This window comes from Stegostoma tigrinum, chromosome 9 (assembly GCF_030684315.1).
Source record: "Stegostoma tigrinum isolate sSteTig4 chromosome 9, sSteTig4.hap1, whole genome shotgun sequence".
Lineage (NCBI taxonomy): Eukaryota > Metazoa > Chordata > Chondrichthyes > Orectolobiformes > Stegostomatidae > Stegostoma > Stegostoma tigrinum.
This window is the reverse complement of record NC_081362.1, coordinates 16,165,597-16,185,588: the sequence shown is the minus strand read 5'-3', so window position 1 is coordinate 16,185,588 and position 19,992 is coordinate 16,165,597. Positions and strand designations below refer to the sequence as shown.

At 46.9% G+C, this 19,992-nt stretch overlaps 1 protein-coding gene across 10 annotated transcripts in view; it reads right to left on the bottom strand.

The window, feature by feature from the left end:
• The window catches only part of syne1b (spectrin repeat containing, nuclear envelope 1b), a 504,959-nt gene that overhangs the window by 102,314 nt on the left and 382,653 nt on the right, over positions 1–19,992 (bottom strand). For all 10 annotated transcript variants that reach the window (XM_059648367.1, XM_059648370.1, XM_059648364.1 and 7 more), the window contains 8 exons: positions 18,482–18,615; positions 15,953–16,157; positions 13,328–13,510; positions 11,792–11,938; positions 8,564–8,718; positions 4,930–5,077; positions 4,249–4,343; positions 2,477–2,714 (listed from right to left, as the gene is read on the bottom strand). In XM_059648367.1, coding sequence (XP_059504350.1) covers positions 2,477–2,714; positions 4,249–4,343; positions 4,930–5,077; positions 8,564–8,718; positions 11,792–11,938; positions 13,328–13,510; positions 15,953–16,157; positions 18,482–18,615 — 1,305 coding nt within the window. The remainder of the gene's footprint in view (positions 1–2,476; positions 2,715–4,248; positions 4,344–4,929; positions 5,078–8,563; positions 8,719–11,791; positions 11,939–13,327; positions 13,511–15,952; positions 16,158–18,481; positions 18,616–19,992) is intronic.

The window sequence follows — 19,992 nt, the reverse complement described above, 5'->3', positions numbered from 1 at the left end:
TTAAGCACCCAAACTGATGGCCGGGCAAGAATTTAGTCTGAACTCCTTTGGGAAGCACATTACATAATGATGGTAAGAAATGAATATATTAGGAAGTGCAGCCACGTTGGTCAGAGCTACGGTAACACAGAGTACATAACGAAACGGAAACAGTCAGCAAGTCTGGCAGCATCTGTGGAGACCGAGAGAAAGAGTTAACAGGTCTGCTCGATGGCTTCAGTTCAGAGAGGGAAAAAAATGAGAGACAGAAAAGGTTTCAAGCAATCCCAGGGAGAGAGTTAAAGGGGAGGGAGTAAAGAACAGAACAATGGAAGGCAGGTTAAATGTCAAAAGGGATGATGACACAAGGGGAAAATAGATGTGTAGGTAAGAGCACAGGAGACCGGAAAGTTTGACATGAACTAAATTGACCGTGGTCATTGGGCAAGGGACGCAAGATAGATTTAAAGAGCAGGAGTGAACAGGAGAAACAGACCGGATGCCCCCGCCCCACACCCCACACCCCAAAAGGTACATCATGAAGAACAAAGGAAAGGGAAAGAAAGAAGGAAGACACAATTAGGGTCTGAAATTGGTGAACACTGTGTTGAGTCCGGAGGGCTGTAAAGTCTCTCACTGAAAGACTTAACCTTGCGTTTCATCTGAACAGCACACCCAGCCCTGAGAGCGAAGGGGTCAGTGAGGGAACGGGGTAGAGCCTGACAAAGACATACATTGTCATCGTGCTGTCTACAAAACCAGACAACAAATCCCAAACCTCAAAATAAAAAGGGACTACAGCCCGCATCACCAGGAGTGGGTGCAGTAAACTGTCTCACCCTGGAGGGCACAGCGACCTTGCACGAGGACAATGGTGGAGGCATCCCATCTGCTGTGGCTCAGGAGTGTTGTGGGTGCAGTGAGGGTGGGGGGATCGAACATTGGGCCAGGCATTCGGGAGTGAACATTAAGAAAAAAAAAATGCATGTTTATGAGTATCAGCTTGGCTGGTCGTGGATGTTGAGTGTTTATTTGTATTTGGGTGAGGGACATCAACCATCAAGTCAGTCGCATTTCTGCCTATAGGAACAAACTGAAACTGTGTCTTTGTAACGTGAGATACTCTCTACAGCAGCTTCAAGTTTACAAAATCTAGGCTCCAGCTGTAACCTAGTTCCCTTTGATATAATGGCAGAGGATGGTAATAGACAATAGACAATAGGTGCTGGAGTAGGCCATTTGGCCCTTCGAGCCAGCAGCACCGTTCAATATGATCGTGGCTGATCATCCACAATCGGTATCCTGTTCCTGCCTTATCCCCATAACCCTTGATTCCACTCCTTATCCACATAACCCTTGATTCCAAGGGTTGGATCAGGCTGGTGTGAAGGAAGATGAGGACGGGGGATCCTGTCCTGGTTCTGAGAGGGAGAGCAAGGGGTCACAGCAGAAGTGGAACAGTCACGAGCAAAGCTCTGCCAACCAGTTCCAAACTGATGGAAAGGGGAGTCATATCTGCGAGGATTACATCTACAGATCGGGTGGAACAATGCCACAGGAACTGGGAGAGTGGAATGTGGTCAGGAAACAAAATATCTTATCACGCAGAGCGTGAGGAGTATCTGGAACTCACTGCCACTCCAAGAGCGATAGAGGCAGGAGACAACAACATCTTAGTGTTTCAATGGGCACTCCCACAGCACACCAGACTACAAACCAACTGCAGGCAAATGGGATTAGAACAGAACGGTGTTTGATGACTAGCACAGACACAGTGGGCAGAAGGGCCTTTTTAATGTGGTTTCAACCCAGGATGGGAGGCAATACAGTGAGAGTCAGAGTAAGGGCATTTGCAGTGAATACTGATGGACTGTCCCCCCAAGGCTGGGGCAGGAAGAGAAGATTTCCTCAGGGGTAGTGAGCACAAGAGAGTGGCACAGGGAATTGGGAAAAGTGGGGTGAACGGAAGAGAGAGAAGGGACTGAAGGAGGAGGGAGAGAGAGAACAACGGGTGAGGAGACAGTGGAGGGAGAGGGGAGACTGGGGAGGGACAGGCAGTGAGGTGAGGGATGAGGAGGGGGAGAAGGCAGGGTGGAGGGGAGCTGGGGAGGAGGAGGCAGTGGTGGAATGGGGGAGTAGGAGGTGGAGAGGGGAGGAGGAGCCAGAGGCAGGAGGAATTGGAAGAAGAGGCAGGTGACTAGACAGAAGAGGGTGACATTCAATTGGATCAGTGACAATGGAAACTGGGTCTAGGCCCGAAACGTCAGCTTTTGTGCTCCTGGGATGCTGCTGGGCCTGCTGTGTTCATCCAGCCTCACATTTTATTATCTGACATTCAATTGGAGATTGTTACAGTGATATAGGATTAGACACAGGGTACTGTGTCATTAAATAACAGCTTAAGATCCAAACTCTATCTCCTTGCTGTGCCCTGTGACAATGAAGTGGATATATATCAGCAAAACATTGGATACAGTGTGCGAGCGGTGGCTCTCACCTGCGCCTCATCCAACAGGCTTCGGGCCTGCTGTAGGGCAATGGGTGCTGCACTGCCCCACCTCTGCCCTAGCTGCTGGGATATATCCAACAGCCACTTCCTCAGCTTCTCCGCCAGCTCCCGGTAACGCTGCCACTGCTGGATCTGGCTGTCAATAATGCCCCTCCGCTGCTGTGCCCGCCGAATCACCCCCTGCCACTGGTTACTCAGCATGGCCAACTTCGAGTTAAACTCATCCCTAACAGAGAGAGAGAAAAAAACAAACACACAATCAACTCGATTCAAACCGAGCTGCTGCTCATCATCATCAGGTACCCGGGGATTTGTTGCAAGTTCATCTGTTCATCTACCCAGAGTGTGAAGATCCAGATTCCCATGGTCTTGCGTGTGCATCCTGATAGGATCCGGGCCATCCTACCTTTTAGTTTGAGGGGTTTGTACCCATGTCACGGTCCTCTTGGTCCAGAAGCAGTGCTGTAAAGGCTCTGGCCTCATCCCAGGATCGCTCCTCACTGTAATCCAGCCGTTGGGATACCCCACCCCCTGCCCCCCACCGTGACTTTGGGACTCTGTCAATTCTGCTTAACATGGAGGTTGCCTGTACCACTGGAATTTGGCAATGTGGTTGTTATTTCTTGCTCTGGTACCACCTCAGGAAACTTCAGAAATAGGTGGGTTGGGATCAGGGGGTGGATTTTTTTTTTGAATACCCAACTGAGCTAAAATGTAAGCTCTGGCCTCTAGGAGGCAATAATAACTGAGGGAGAAAGGGCAAGAGGCAGGAGGAAGCTCCATAAAATAGGGCTGAAGGGAAGCACCCCTACCCCCTTCCAACCCCAACACAGGGAAGTAGTGGTGCAGTGGTAAGATCACTAGAGGTTAATCTAGAGATCCAGACTCAAGATATTCAGATTGGGCTCAAACTCTGCCTTGGCAATTGGTGGAATTCAGAAAATCTGGAATTGAACACTAGTCATCTTAACAATGAAACTATCAGCTCTTTGTTGTCAAAACCCAAAGGGAAGGAAATCTGCCATCAGCATCTGGTCTGGCCTACACGTGACTCCAGACCCACGGCAACGTGGCTCACACTCAACTGTGCTCAAGGGAAGTTGGGGATGGAGCTCAAATGTTGGCCTGGATTCACTGAAAAATTCAGGAACCAGGCCATGGGAGGCCAGTAGTGACTTGCAAGAGACTGGGGGGAATGAATACACAGGCCTGATAGGCCAGACACACTGAATTCCAAAACAGAAACAAAAATTGCTGGGAGAAACTCAGCAAGTCTGGCAGCAGCTCTGGACAGAAAGCAAGGAGTTACCATTTCGGATCCAGTAACCCTTCTTCAGAAGCTGCTTTCCCATAAATTTCTGTTTTCGTTTCTGATTTCCAGCTTCCACAATTGTTTTGGGATGCTTTTTCCTCGTTAAATTCAAACCTGATATCTTCACCTGAATTACTGTGGAACCAGTTTAGTCATTATTACACCAAAATTCATCAGATCTTAATTCATATAGATTTACTTCAAACGACAATAACTCTGCACTAGAACAGGGACTGTGTTTCAATGCAATGATAGGACTGCGAGCTGGGTTTCCTCTTACTTCCCTTGCAGTGATGGTCTATTCCTTGCACTGCACAGTCCCTTTAAGGTGGCTGCATGGCTTTGCCTCTTAAAAGGGATCGCTGCCCTTGCACAGCCTTGCTCATTTTCTCTGCTGCAGCACATTCGCACACAGTCGGCATCCACGCAGCGGAGAAGGGGAACTGACCTGTCATCAACCTGGCCTTGCTCCAGGAGGCGCTGTCCGTCACTGATGATGGAGTGCAGGATCTGCTGACGGCTGAACATCTCTGTCTGGAACAACTGCACCAGAAACAAAAGGAGGGTGAGGAAGGTAGAATGAACTCGCTGGGATGTCGCGTTTGCTCGGCATTGCTAATTTGGAACAGTGTGCACTGGTATCATGCAAAGAAACTGTTCTACTTGAACTGGAGCATTTTGCATGGCCATTGATGTCAGGCTGGTCTTTCCTTTCTCCAGCAGTTAAAGCAACAATTCTGGCCAGGAGAAACTTCCTCGGCTCTAGTCCTAACCTTCCATGCAGAAGTTCTGACCCAAAGGGAGGCACCACTCCCTCAGTGCTGCACCACAAGTGGCTGTCTAGGGCAGGCAATCAGATCTTTGGAACAGGACTGGAACTCAGGACCTCTCCAACTGGGAACTGAGGTACAGCACCCGAGGATGTGAGCATTTATTTCCAATCGCCAGATTGGGTCCAAAACCCAACAATGGGCCTTGCTGAGGACGCGGAAGAAGCTCAGCGCCCCTGTGCTGGTGCACAAGGTTGACCCTGTGCTGATGAAGAAACAGCGATACAACAGGACAGCATGCGGAGGGATAAAAAAACCGTGACTCCCAATGCCACCCGTGTCCCCAGCTCTCCACGTGCCTCGTGGGCTCTCTGCTGCTCTAGGAGGCTTTGGTAGTTTCCGGAAGTCTCCACCGCCAGTGTTTGCTCAGTTTGGACCAAGAACTCCATCCAGGTTTCACACTTCTCCAAGAACGTCTGATGCTGAAGCAGGAATGCTTGCAGTTTGCTGGAACAGGATAAAAACATTCCATCGGTTTGGCACAGAAAGGGGGAAACAAAAAAGGAGAGCGTAAGTGTCCATAAAGATCAGACAATCTGAATGAAGCGAGCCTGTGACTGTAGCCTAAAGGGTCAAATTGCCACCTTCAATCCTATATGATTGCTGGGACCTTGACAGAGACTTCCGTAGCCTCTTTAACCACAGGTGAGGTCCTGGAAGACTGCAGAATAGCCAATGTTACTCCTTTGTTTAAAGAGGAGCAACAGGGATAATCCAGGAAGTTACAAGTCAGTGAGCTTTACTTCAGTGGTAGGGAAATCAGTTCAGAAGATTCTTAGGAATAGGTTTTACCTGCATTTGGAAATCAATAGACTTATTAGGGATATTCAGCATGGCTCTATCAGGTGCAGGACGGGGGTGTCTTGTCTCATAAACTTGATGAGTTTTTTGAGGAAGTGACAATGATGATGGAGGACAGGGCAGTTGGATGTTGTCTGCATGGATTTCATTAACCTATTTGACAAGGTGGGCTGGTCCAGAAGATTAAGTCACACAGGATGTAGGTAAGTTGGCAAATTGAATACAAAATTAGAACCAAATGCACCATCTTGCTCCCTGGCCAAAATCTCTGTCACCGGCTCGCTAGTGTTCCAGTGAAGCCCAGCGCAAGCTGGAGGAACAACACCTCACTTTCTGCTTGGGGACCCTACAGCCCTCCGGACTCAACACCGAGTTCAATAATTCTGGGCCTAAGCTCCCCTGTGTCCCAGCGCCCCCACCCCACACACCTGGCCTTGATACCACATAGTCTGCCACTACACACCCCCCGTTGTTAGTCACTAACAGCCCCCATTAACAACTACTCACCCTCCCAGTCTGATCGTTAGCAACTGCTTTGTCTGTCCAACTGTCTTTCTCTCTCTCTTTGGGCTCTATCCTATCATTTACTCCCAACCCCACCCACCTCCCTATTTTCTGCATATAAAGTGACGTTTTCCCAGCCACCATCAGTTCTGAGGAAGGGTCACCAGTCCTGAAACGCCAGACCCCCCTTTTCCAGCAACTTTGTTTTTCTTCCTGAATCCAAACTTATCTTAGTTATAGATCGGTTTCCAGTCAGAAAAATACTCTCTATAATTGGTTGCGTGTGTGTGTGTGCGCGCGTGTGCGTGCGTGCGTGTGTGCGCGCGCGCGTGCACGTGTGCGCGTTATATATATTACTTAAAATGACACAGTGGGTGTCTGATTTGTAAGTTTGCAGAGACATGGATGTGTGGAAGGTTATTAAAGGATACAGCAGGATATAGATCAGTTGGAAAGCTGGGCTGAGAAATAGCCGATGAAGTTTCTACAAGTGCAAGGTGATGCATTTTGGGAAGTCAAATGCAAGAAGAAAATATAGAGTTACTCGCAGGATCCTTAGGGGCACTGATGTACGGAGAAATCTGGGGTTGAAGTCCATAGCTCCCTGGAAGTGGCAACACAAGTGGATAAGGTGGTAAAGAAGGCGTATGGCATGCTTGTCTTCATTGGTCAGGCACTGAGTATAAAAATTGGCGCGTCATGCTGCCGCTGTACAAGACTTTAATGAGGCCACATTTGGATTACACTGCGCAGTTCAGGTCACCACACTGTAGGGAGGATACGGAAGCTTTGGAGAGGATGCTAAAGAGGTTAGGATAGGATGGCTAATCGGCATCTCTTTCCCTGGGTGGAAATGTCAAATACTAGGTGTAGGTTTAAGTTGAGAGGGGAAAAGTTTAAAGTGTAAGGCAAGTTTTTTTTTAACACAGAGGTCTGGAGTATGCTGCCAGATCTGATAGCAATGTATAAGAGGCATTTAGACAGACACATAAACAGTCAGGGAGTTGGACCATAACTGGCAGATGGGATTAGCTTAGAATGGCATCACAGCTGGCACAGAGATGGTGGTCCAAAGGGCCTGGTCCTCTGCTGTACCATTCTGTATTCTGTGGGATGGAGAGTATCAATCTATTTATGGAAGTACAGAGTCATTCCTCTGAGGGATCTAGGATGTTTCCCCTGGCTCCCAAACCATTCAGATTACTGACATTAATTGTTCCTCAGGAGCTTAGTGAACACCAATATCATGCAGAAACATGATGTGCCCTCACATCTAACCTCTTTCCTCTGAATCCTGAAGTCATTCTGCAGACAGACTAGGTGCAGCCCCACATGGAAGGGTGGGCAATAAAAAGCTTGCTCCCCGACCCACTCATACCACCAGCTCAGCTCCCCAACACCCCGGGTGTCTTGCAAAACGTGGGAAGGCATTTTGTCCTGTCCCCACTTTGTAAAACCAAACACCAAGTAGACACGCTGGTGGAACAGGCATACACATGGTGGATGAAAATCGAAGTAGAGGAAAGCCAGCAGTAATAGTTTTTGATGAGAAGAGTAAGCAGAGACAGTAGATAAGGTGGTTAAAAAGGCGTATGGGATGTTTGCCTTTTGTGGTCAAAGTATTTAATCCAAGCACAAGGATGTTTATGGTAGAGCTATATCTAACAGTTGTTGGCGACAGTCGGAGTACTGTGTGCTGTCCTGTTGTCACACTGTAGGGAGGATACAGGTGCACTAAACAGGGTGCACAGGAGATTCACCAGGATTTTACCTGGGCTGGGAGCAATTCAGATTGGTTCAGAGAACCAGATGGGCTGAGATTGTTTTCCTTAAAGCAGAGAAGTGGCGAATCGAATTGAGATGGACAAAGGGGCACAGATAGTGTAGACTGGGAGAACTAAATCCAGAGGGGTCAATAACAAGGGGGCACTATTTTAAGGTAAAGAACAGCAGGTTTAATGGGGATTTAAGGAAAATCTTTTTCACCCAGCAGGCGGTCTGTATCTAGAACTCGCTGCCTGAAGAGGGGGTGATAGTGGGAACCATCAAAATATTTAAGATAATATTTAGATAGAGCACATGAAACCCCACAGCATGCAAGCCCAACGGCCAAGTCTGGGATAATGAGATTAAATTAGATGGATGTTTGATAACCAGTATGGATAAAATGGGCCAAAGGGCTTTTCTCCATGCTGTAGAAGCTCTATGGGAAGCCAAATGTCATAAGGGTTGGCAGGGACTAGCATGGAGGTATTTAAAATCCTGAGGAGATTCAAATGAAATTGTTAAACAGAAATTGTTTCCAATATATTTAAGGCAATTGCAAAACAAAAAAAACCCAGAAGCTGTAAGGAAAATACTCTGTTATGCGAGCGTTTAGGATTTGAAATCCTGGTAAGTAAGTAGCACAGGGAATTTCAGTGAACCTACGGGTCAGCAGAACCCAGTGATGTTTGGTAAAAATGGGATTCAGTCAGACATCTTCACATTTCTAACAGGGGGTCACAGTCTGTCTCATCAGTCCACAGTGAGGGAACAAAACAGAATGTTTAGCCACAGTATCAACATGGTCACATCTTGTAAGTTTGAGATGGTAACCTGCTCATAAGTAACCAAGTAGCGAATTACCTAAACCTCTCAGTGGTCTGAGCAGAAATCGAGGACCAGTGTCTGTTCAATGTCTGCATGCGTTTGATCTCTTTATCATTCAGGGGTAACCTGTATCCCAACTCATTCAGGCGATCCAAGTCAGGGACGGTACTGCTAAACCTCAGCATTTGGACCTGCACAATACAAAACAAGAGCACTGTTACCAAATCTCCTTTCTACTGAAACCATTGCGGATTGACTCCTAAATACTGATCCGAGGCAGATCGGGTGGTTATGAAGGCAAATGGTACGTTTGTAACAAAAACAAAGTGGCTGGAAAAGCTCAGCAGGTCTGGCAGCATCTGTGAAGGAGAAAACAGAGTTAATGTTTCCTCAGGAGGGTCATATGGTATGCTTGCCTTTATCGGTTAAGGCACTGAATACAAGAGCAGGGAAATTATAATGGAGCTGTATATAACACTATACTGGGTGCAGTTCTGTTTTCACACTGTAGCAAGGATGTGGTTGCATTGGAGAGGGTACAGAGGAGTTTCACAAGGACGTTACCTGGGCTGGAGCATTTCAGCGATGAAGAGAGGCTGGATAGGCTGGGGTTGCTTTCCTTCGAGCAGAGAAGGCTGAAGGGAACATCCTTGAGATGTACAATGTGGAAAAGCATAGACAGGGTAGACAGAGAGGACTAAATCCCTAGTAGAGGGGTCAATAACCATGGGGCACTGTAGAGCAAAAGATTTCACGCAGCTTTGAGGCAAATCCCTCTCTCTCAGGCCAGCCACTTTGAACAAAATCTACAAATGAGGATCTACTTCAATGAGGCTAGAGGGATATAGAGACTAGAAAGCCGCCTTTCACTTATTCAGTACTGTAAGTTCTTCAACACTTGCATTGATTACGACCAGGTACAACTGTGGGAGTACAGTCTTTAACTGGAAACCTTCCCCTCCATTCTACACCCATGGATTTACCCTGTGATGTAATCCCACAATCTCTCCAATGGCAAGACGTGGCCTCTCAGTGTTTGTTTTAATGCCACATTGTTGGGTGTCGCAGTTTCAAGGATTCCCGCAGCTTTGCTTCTCTCCATGTCTATAAACTACCTTGGGCCCGCCAAACTCCCACACATCTCTAATTTCCACTGCTTCACCTTCGCCAGTGTACCCCTGAGCCTGGAAACCTCAGTCTAAACCCAGCAGCTTCTCCACCAGCTTTCTCTCTTCGAAGTTCTACTGCTCTGAATAGCTTCTGATTACTTGTTCTATTATTGCTTTGGAAGTCAATAATACAACAGTGAAGCACCTTGGGATTAAGTAAAAGGTACTAGATAAATGTAATTTCTTCTTCCTGTTGCTGCTGTCTTGTAGGCATTTTAAAGTAAAATATAAATTCTCAGTACATCTCAAGTTCACAGGCAAACCAGAGTGGATAGATAAGGACCTGAGAGTGATAGAGATGTACAGCACACAAACAGACCCTTCAGTCCAACTCATTTACGCTGACCAGATATCCGCAATGAATCTAGTCCCATTTGCCAGCATTTGGTCCATATCCCTCTAAACCCTTCCTATTCACGTACCCACCCAGATGCCTTTTAAAATGTCGTAACTGTACCAGCCTCCACCACTCCCTCTGGCAGCTCATTCCATACACACATCACCCCCTGCATGAAAAGATTGCCCCTCGGGTCCCACTTAAATCTTTCCCCTCTTATGCAAATAATTGATCTGTTACCCCTTCAACAAGTGATCAAAACACTTGCCTTTTGAAGATAAAATCAAAACAACTGCTCTCCCAATAAAACAGGACCTTTCAGCTCTGAGTGCAGGGACTAAGCTGGGACACAGCGAGAGGTGTTATATCAATATCTCAGCTAGCTACTTCAACCACCTGGCCTGACAGAATCAGGTGACAAACCAACCAGAGTCAATAATGACTGTTTAAATAAAAAAAGAAGGCTCCATGCGTTAAAACACCCTCTTTCTCCCCCCTCCAGGTGCAGACTGATGGGAGATTTGACAGCAGCATGCAGCAGTTCATGCTGACATTGGATGTGTCATAAAAATCCACTCCTGATCTCAGCACCCACAGAATCCTCTGACTCTACATCCAGCCCCCAGCATCTCTGGCCCCACTGCAACATTATTCTGCAGCGATGCGGGATTACAGAAACACCAAAATTTGAAAGAAGCAAAGCCACAGAAAAACCTTAGCAATGCGTCAGGGTCAATTTGCTAATGGAACAGTATTCCAGAAGTGGAGCAGCTGTGTTACAACTGAACCGGCCATGGGCTGGCTAACCATGGAGGAGAAAAGGGCGCAGTCCTGGGTCTCGATATTCAGAAATGGACATACAGGCACTGGGCAACACGCAATGAAACAACTCACAACAAAGTCACTAGATCTGGAAAAGTTGTAGAACCCGCTATCCACGTGGCCTGGTTGAAGGAAAGGGCACCGCGTATTTAGGGAGAAGCTAGATGAACACGTGAGGGAGACAGGAGTAGAGCGATCTGGGGATAGGGAGAGGTGAGGTGGCATGGGGCTCGCAAAGACATTCAACACCAGCACAGAGACTGCGCTGAGTTGTTCAATTCGCTGCCGTGGAAATCCACAAAAGTCAATGGAGTATTTGTCGCACCGACCTTTTCATCGCTTTTACCACAAGCACAAGATTCCATCACTTAATTAAAACCGCGTACAGCTCGAGAAGATACACAGGGAGGGGGCAATGGGAGATAATGAAGAGGGGCAACTGTGAAGTGCCACCCAGAGCTGGGTCAACCCTGCCAGACACCACTGTCCCCCAGCATCCCCCCCCACCACCCACCGGTTAACACGCTGGGCACTGTTTCCAGTTTAAACATTCCGGCAAATTGCTGAGGAGCAGCAACACATTGCCAAGTCTGAAGGGATCTAATTGATAAGGAGGGAGGCGACTCTATGAGAGACGTCCCCACACACTGGTGAGAAGGCACCGTGGCGAGGTCTCTGTGTGTAGATGGCAGAACGTAAGAGTGGATCAACGAGAGGTGGGACTGAGCTGTCCGTTACGGACAGGTCTGCTCTGAGCAACAACAAAGAGGGCCTGGTGAAAGGGGTGCTATACGAATGCAGAGTGTGCCAGGACCATGATGGGAAGGAGGAGGAACAGCCAAACACCTCCACGAACGACCCAGCAGGAAAGGAGATGTGCATCTCCCTGCTCCTGTCCATTCCTACTTCACGTTGAATGTGAGAGGAGTAACTTACTTTGAGCTCCTCCATTCTATCCTGGATTATAGTCAGATCAGACGATCGGTTGGGGTCCTGCGATTTCAGAACGTCATCAGCCTCCACAATCCACTTCTCCAGGGCTTCCAGCCTCTTGCTGAACACCTCGTAATCGTGAATGCCAGCCTGTAGTGTGAAACAATCCCAGTTAGAGGGTCTTCTGGTCTACAGATCCCTCGGCACAGTCAGTAGCACACTCAGCCTTGCAGTCACAAGGTCTGAGCTCTGCTGCAGGGAGCTGAGCTTGTAATCCAGTTTGATCTGCCAGTGCAGTACTGAAGGAGTGCCGCACGGTCACATGTGCCTTTGTTCACTACAGAACTGAAAACAAGGCCTGTCTGCCCACTGCAAGGATGTCAAACATCTTAGTAGAACAGCAGGGGAATTCCCCGGTGCCTTCACCAAGATCAATCCCTCCACCAACACCATCGAAAACAGGTTTGCCCATTGTTCATTGGGATCTTACTGTACACAGGTCCACTCACACATTTATAGTTTCACAATCTCAGGGGTGTCCCAAAGTCCTTCAATGTTATATTCTCGGACTAAGATACTGAGATTGCAGACCGATGTTCACCACCCATTCAAATTATCGGGTGACTTATCTCATTCCTGCTTGTGGGGATCCTGTGGTGGGGATGAATCAGTGGGCACAGCTCCAAATTATGACCGCGACCACACCTTAGGAGTAATTTAATGGCTGAGGGACTTTGGCACATGCAGAGATCATGAAAGACAAACATTTTCCTACTGTCTGAAACTGCATTATAGCTGGTTTAATAATGCTCTACACTTAGTATTGTGAGCCCTCCTGACATTCTGACAATGAGGTGAACCTGTGCTTGGTCTGCTAACAAGTTGTCTTCTGAGATATCAAATATTTTATTTAGTAACGCTGAACTGGAGTACTGCCGAAAGAAAAGGGGGGACACGTCACTAAAGTTTTGTTTTGTCTTACTCCCATCAGGACAGGGGCAAAAATGCCAAATTTCAGAAGGGAATAACAATGCATACAGCACGGGAAAGTGTGCTGATTCGATGGTAAGATAACACAGCAATAGCACAAGGAATGCACCAGGGAACAACTGCCCCGATTAATTCAAAAGGTGCAAGGGTTTTTGTGTTATTTTGTTCCTATTAAGATCATTCAGGCTGACTTACACTTCTATAAGCCACAAATTTTGAGGCATAGGCCTCTCTAAGCTGGAAGATGTGAGGCGCTACGCCCTTTCTGAAATAAACAGAGGCCTTGGGGGTTGGAGACCAACTGTACTCTCCATGGCGATGCCTCCACCAATCAGAAGTCAACTTCCCAACTAATCAGCACCCTTCTCTCGTGCAGTATAAATGCTGTCCGTTTTTGGAAATTTGGCACTCTTGCATCTGTCTTGATGAGCACAAGACAAAAAGTTCTGACAGTGCCCCTCTTTTCCAGCAACACGAAAGAAATGGTGATTAATCGTGCTGAACGCGAGGTGGCCCGTTAGTGAGCTACAGCAGAAATAAGGAAGGTACCTGTAGCACACTCCGCTGCCTGCTGAGAGCCTGTTCCAGAGACAACAACCACTGGCTGAGGGAAAGCTGGTCAGATTGAATAGCAGCTGCAGCTGAAGGGTCCACCTTCCCCCTCAGCTCTTCTCCAAGGTCAGAGAGGGTGTGAAGAGAATCCCGCAGTTTTCCCAACTCTTCCAACAGCGCCTGCAGTTGTGACCGGAGGAAAGGGAGAAAGCATTTCACGTTATAGCACGTCCCTGAAACCACGAGCTTCAAGTGAACTGTCAAGTTTTCACCCTGCCACGACCCACCTGCCTGCCTTCCCCCACCCCAGGTAGCCCTTGTCTGACCTCAAACCCTGAACCCAGGGCTCACTAACCCTTTGGAACGAAACCCATTCATCTCAATCTTCAATGTTTCAACTGGTCTCAACCCATTATTCCACTTGTGGGAACTGAAGTGCCCATTCCCACCATCTTCCATAGTGAGAGCTACCTTACTTAAAGGCAATACATTATGTTTCTAATTTAAATTCCAACGCTGAAAGCCTTTTGGGAGTCTGAGTTCAGATGGAGATTACACAGAATATGTGATGCAAGAGAGAGGCCGTTCAGCCTATGGTCTATGGTATTTATGACCCACGGTCTATTTGCACAGTCTATTTGAAGTCATAGAATATTATAGTATGGTAAGAGGCCCTTCGGCCCATCAAGCCCATATAGGTCATCAGGAACCTATCTGCTGTAATTCCATTTACCAGCACTTGCTCCATAACCTTGGTGTTTCAAATTAAGAAAAAAAACTTAACAGTATATACTTCCACTCTCTTCTCTCCAAAGTGATTTCCTCTTAAAATCGACCTCTCACTATTCAATGGTAGTATTCTTATTGGGCAGTCTAGAGATCGGTGCAGAGAAAGCAACTCTAGAATGTAAACAGCTGTAAAAGCCACAACATCTGCCACCAGGGGCTTGTCTTGCACACTCATCTAACACACAATGGAGTAACTGGCTGTTTCTGGGGCATCTGGATTTGAGAGAAGCATTATGGGGGGGGGGGTCAGGGAGGTATTGTGCTACAATAGGTTGTATTTCTGAATGCCTGTGAGCTGGAAGGACGACCTACTTTAAGAAAAATAATTCAGTTAATTTGGAAAGTGTACAATTCCTGAAATAATGTACCCCTTACAACATTGAGCGATGGGAGGCACGGGGGCTCAGTGGTTAGTGCTGCTGCCTCACTCTGCCAAGGACGCGATTCAATTCCAGCCTCGAACGACTGTCTGTGCAGAGTTTGCACATTCTCCCCGTGTCCGTGCGGGTTTCCTCCGGGTGTTCCGGTTTCCTCCCGAAGATGTGTAGGTTAGGGTGGATTGGCCACGCTAAATTGTCCGTAGCGTCCAGGGATGTGTTAGCTAGTTGTGTTAGCCATGGGAAGTGCATGGTTATAGGAAGGGGGGTGGTATGTGGCTGGGTAGGATGCTGTTCGAAGGGTTGGTGTGGACTCGACGGGCCAAACAGCCTGTTTCCCTAGTACAGGAATTCTATGATCTCAATAAAGGAAAATAAAATGTGTGACAATGGTTACGTTACCTTGCCATACTGTGCAGCTTTTTAAAAGTTCGTGTGCAGCCGTCCACACATTTCTACTCAACGCAAAACAGTTCTCGCTAATTATCGATTTGAAGCTGGTTATCAAAAAAGAACCACAAGCAGCATTTGGGATCTTTTCGAAATGCAGTGAATTGTTACGTTTGGAATGCCTTCCCTGCCCGTGTGTTAAATACAGATTCAATGAAAACTTCCAGAAGGTTACTGGATGAGTACTAGGGAGGGGAAGGAATTCTAGGGAGATGGTAAATGGCAGTATAAATGGGGCTAACTGGTCTGCATTTTAAGAAGTGGCACAGAATCAATGGGCCAACTTCCATGTGGAGCTATTCGATTCTTATTATTTTTGATGCACAAAAGGAACCTAGGATTAGCTCCTAACACCTAATCTCTACACCCCAGTTCCACGTCTCATCACGGAATGCTTAAAAATCCCACTGAAATGCTCTGTCATGAATTTAAATTATAAAAAGTTACCGTTTGCTTTAACTAAAGGCTTTAACGCAAATTCTGGTCCATTTGTTTTCTTTGTTTGCGCAGACTGTTATGTCTATTGGAAAGGGTGCAGAGGAGGTTTACCAGGATGTTGCCTGGTATGGAGGGAAGGTCTTATGAGGAAAGGCTGAGGGACTTGAGGCTGTTTTCATTAGAGAGAAGGTTAAGAAGTGACCTAATAGAGACATACAAGATGATCAGAGGATTAGATAGGGTGAACAAGTGACAGCCTTTTCCCTCAGATGGAGACAGATAGCACGGGGGGGGGGACATAGCTTTAAATTGAGGGGTGATAGATATAGGGCAGATGTCAGAGGTAGGTTCTTTACTCAGAGTGTAGTGACGGTGTGGAATGCCCTGCCTGCAACAGGAGTAGACTCGCCCAGTTTACGGGCATTTAAATGGTCACTGGGTAAACATATGGATAATAATGGAATAGTGTAGTTTAGGTGGGCTTCAGTTTGGGTTCACAGGTTGGTGCAACATCGAGGGCCGAAGGGCCTGTACTGCGCTGTAGTGTTCTGTGGTCTATTGTACTCACATCACAGTCCTGAATCCAATGTGTAACCTCCTCCTCAGCAATGTCTCTGTTCACAGCTTTCTTAATCAGCTCATTGCTTTTGTCCTCCTGCTGTCGCACTGTAGCTGAGCACTGGCCTGAGTAATCCCTGTACTTCTGCCAGAGCTGAAGTAGAACCTTGCTTGAGTGAAGCTGCTCCCCGATATCTTGAAGCAAATTATTCCAGCTGATGTACAGAAAAGAATTGCACACATTAGATGATTTACAGGGAATTAAATGAACCCTGGATTAACACATCACTACTGTCGCTGTATCTGCAATATAAACTCTGCGTTGGATCATAATTGTAAGAATCTTACCTTTTTATTTCTCTTTAATGTTGATACTAGAATGAATTTGTAGCAAAGAATTGAGGAAGGAATTAGTGCACTTTTAAAATGCCGGTTCTTGAAGCTCAGTTTGTGTGGTGTTTACATTGCTGCTTTGTTAAAGGTGGGAGGTAGGGTTAAAAATGTTCGTGCATGGGCCTCGGGGTCTGTGTACAAAGTGAGAGTCGGCTGGCAACAGGCTGCTGATTGGTCTGTGCATTTGTGACTGGCAGGTGTGGATGACAAAAACTATCTGATTGGCTCTTGAGAAGCTGGGCAGCTTGTGGGGGTGAACAATGTGGCAGAAGCCTTGGGACCTTAACTGTTTGATACAACTAAAGTGGAGCAATGTGGATATTCCAAGATGGGAATAGTATATGGGGGCTTGGAGGGGATCCTTCAAGGGGGTAGCACTCCCACACATCTGCTGCCCTTACCCTTCTTGGTGGGGGGAGATCACGGGTTTGGAAGATGCCAATGATGGAGTAACAGAGAGTTACTGCATTGCATCTTGTAGACAGTACACACTGCTGCTAATGAGCACTGGTGGTGGAGCAAGTGAATGGTGCGCCAATCAAGGGGCTGCCTTTGTCCTGGATGGTGTCAAGTTTCCTCAGTCTTGATGAGACTTCACCATCCTGACCAGTGAGCAGTGTGCTATCACATTCCTGACTGGTGCCTTTGTAATGGTGGGCTTTGGAGAAACAGGCGGGGAAGTCACTCACCGCTGGATTCCTGGCTCTTGTAGCCATATTATTTATAAGACTCGTCCTGTTCAGTTTTTGGACGACGGTAAACCTCCAGGATGTCGATAGTGAGAGGACTCAGTGAGGGTAATGAGCGTCATAGGGCAATAGTTGGATTCCTTTGTTGAAGGAAATGGTCATGCAAGGTACTACGTAAACATCTTTCTTTAACGTTCACTTTGCATTGCCAGTCCTAAAACCATCCTCCATGGAGTTAACCATTGTTCAGTGAACTAAGCCTGAGGGAGAAAGGAACAGCAAAGTGTAGTGCCCCGCCTTGACAAGGTGGGAGATCCAAACAAGTACACGAGGGAGATCAAGGTGGAAATCTTATCCTTGGGCAAGGGAGTAGTCTCTGACACTTGGACCTTGTTAGTGATGACCAAGAGTAACACCTTCATCAAAAGCTTAGAGGCAGGGACTGTGAGTGGGGTTCAAGTTAGCCACAAAATCGCAGCATTGAAGCTGTTCCCAATCAACTGCGTGCTTCAACACTGAAGAACCTTTGGAAAACGTGAGGTGAAGTGCGGTACCGTCGGTGACAAGGTCTCACACATGACAGAACAGTGGCGAATGCTGCAATGGTGAGCAAAGTAATGGCGGCATATTTTCACCTATCTCACAGTGAGGTGGCAGTTATTGCCCATTCCCTGTTTCCCAGGGAGCATTAAAAAAAACCAACGCGGTAATGCAGAGTCACATTAAGGTTCCCTTCCCCAAGGAAAAATGGCCCTACACTGAAGACAAGCTGAGCATTTCTGAACAAGGGTCCTGACGCCAACCGTCAGCTTTCCTGCTGCTCTGATACTGCCTGGCCTGCTGTTCCACACTGTGTTATCTCTGACTCCAAGAACATGCTGTTCTTACTATCCCTCTGACCATTTCTCACCATCAGGTCGCAAATTAGTGAATTCAGCTAGGCAGCTGGGATTTGAACCAGCTCCTTCTGCATGGTACATAGAGCACCAGAAGCACCAGGCTAGAATTAACATGTTTAATTAATAATTAGGAGGGGAACATGTCTGAGAAGATCCTCATACGAACAGGGAATTTCCAAAGCTGTCAAAGGCCAGTGAGATCATTGTACAGCGGGCCTAGGAAGTATGTTGAACAGGAAATTCAATATTTATCATTTACATATAGTTAATAGTGACTCCCATTGTACTCAGATATCACAACGACAAAACAGGACTGCACCACAAAAGGTTCAGCCGCATTCATGCAGCTTCATCTTTCAAATAGCGTGCAAGGAAATAATTGGCTCACGCAAAACAACAGTTGTGAGCCAGGGTTAGGAGAAAACTTCAAACATCAGCTGTGCAAGTAAGTAGCAAGGATGGAGCGGAATGAGAGAGCCCGTGAATGGAGGACCAGAGCGCGAGGGAGCGAGAGAACCCATAGAAGGAGGAGCCAACAGCACTCAAGGGATTCCTTACCCTGTATTAACCTCATTGAGATTAGCTGTCAATGAGCTATTATCTGGTGGATGACACTCCTTGAGGAGTTGATTAGACACAGAGTCAAACTTCTGCAGGCTGCACTCCGACTTTTCCAGTTCCTCTTGAAGGTTCTGTAAAATAAAAGATGGACACAATGTTGAAGGAGGGATGTGGGTGCCATTTGGAGAACAGGGAAACAGTGACACTTGGATTTTTAATGGCAGAAATGTATTCTGATCCTTTGTGGCTGATGCAACTGAAGCAACGGAACCACCTTGTGCTTAAATCCAAATGAGGCCTTAGGTCCAGAGTCAACTGGATGCTTTTCAGACATGAGCTGATCTAATACTGGGAGGTGCTGAGCTGAGATAAAGCTCCATCACAAATGCGGCAGCAGCTTGTGTTTCTATTGAGGCCATGTGCACAAAGTCCTTAATCTTAAAGGCAATATTCCAGTGAACCAGAGGGAAGTGGAGAGGGATGGCATATCAAAGGGAATGGTGAAGAGACAGATTCTGACAGGAGAGGCAGAGAAAAGGGGAAGAAGTTGAGTTTATGCAACGCCTTTCAGGACAGCGGGGAGTCACAAAGTGCTTTCGAGTCAATGAAGCACATAGCTGCTATGGGACGAGGAGTATACTGATTGATCAAATATTCCGGAAAAACCAGAGGTCCACATAATCAGTGTAAAATTGCACGCTCAGTCATAGAAACGTAATGCAAAGAATATACACATCCTTACTCACAGCACAAATCACATTAATAGTAACACAACTTTGCCTTGAATAAAATTTACCGACAGACAGCCATCAGACCCACACGCTCAGATGTTGTGCATATCGCAATAAGACAGTAAATTTCCAGTATTTCAGGTTCACATAATGTTTGGTAGCTTATTGACACTGCCCTAAGGTGCCAGTTTAAAACAAAGTTTGCTGCATTGCTGAGGTGTAATTATAACTTCAAGACGGACACAGAGCACCCAATGTGTGCCACAGACCTCAGCAAGGTAATGAACAGATCACCTGTAGTGGGATAATTATTGGCAGAGGCACTGGGGAGAGCTCCCTTACTCATTGGCCACGGATGTGAGTTAGGTGGTGGGGGGTGCAGAGTCAACTCACTGGAGGTATCGCACTGCCAGTACTGCTTAAGGTTTGCTGCTCTGGAGTGGGGCTTCAAATCACAAGCTAGGGGGGTCAGGGTGTCAGGTTGCTGCAGATTGGGGCAGCACAAGGGAGGAGTGAAAGCACAGCAGAAGCGCAGAAAATACATGACAGGCCACTAACTGGAAGAGGTACAGTGAAGACCAGCTATATGGAGGACCACATAACCACAGGCAGACACCAGAACAGAACAGCGAGAGAGCCTCAAAAGCAAGGAAAGGATTCTGTAAATAAAATTACCAGGGAAGCGGGTGACAGGATAGATAGTGATGATGGGAGTACGGGTGAAACTACAGCTTAAAACTAAGTTGAATTTTAAATTTACAATTTCTTTCATTTATG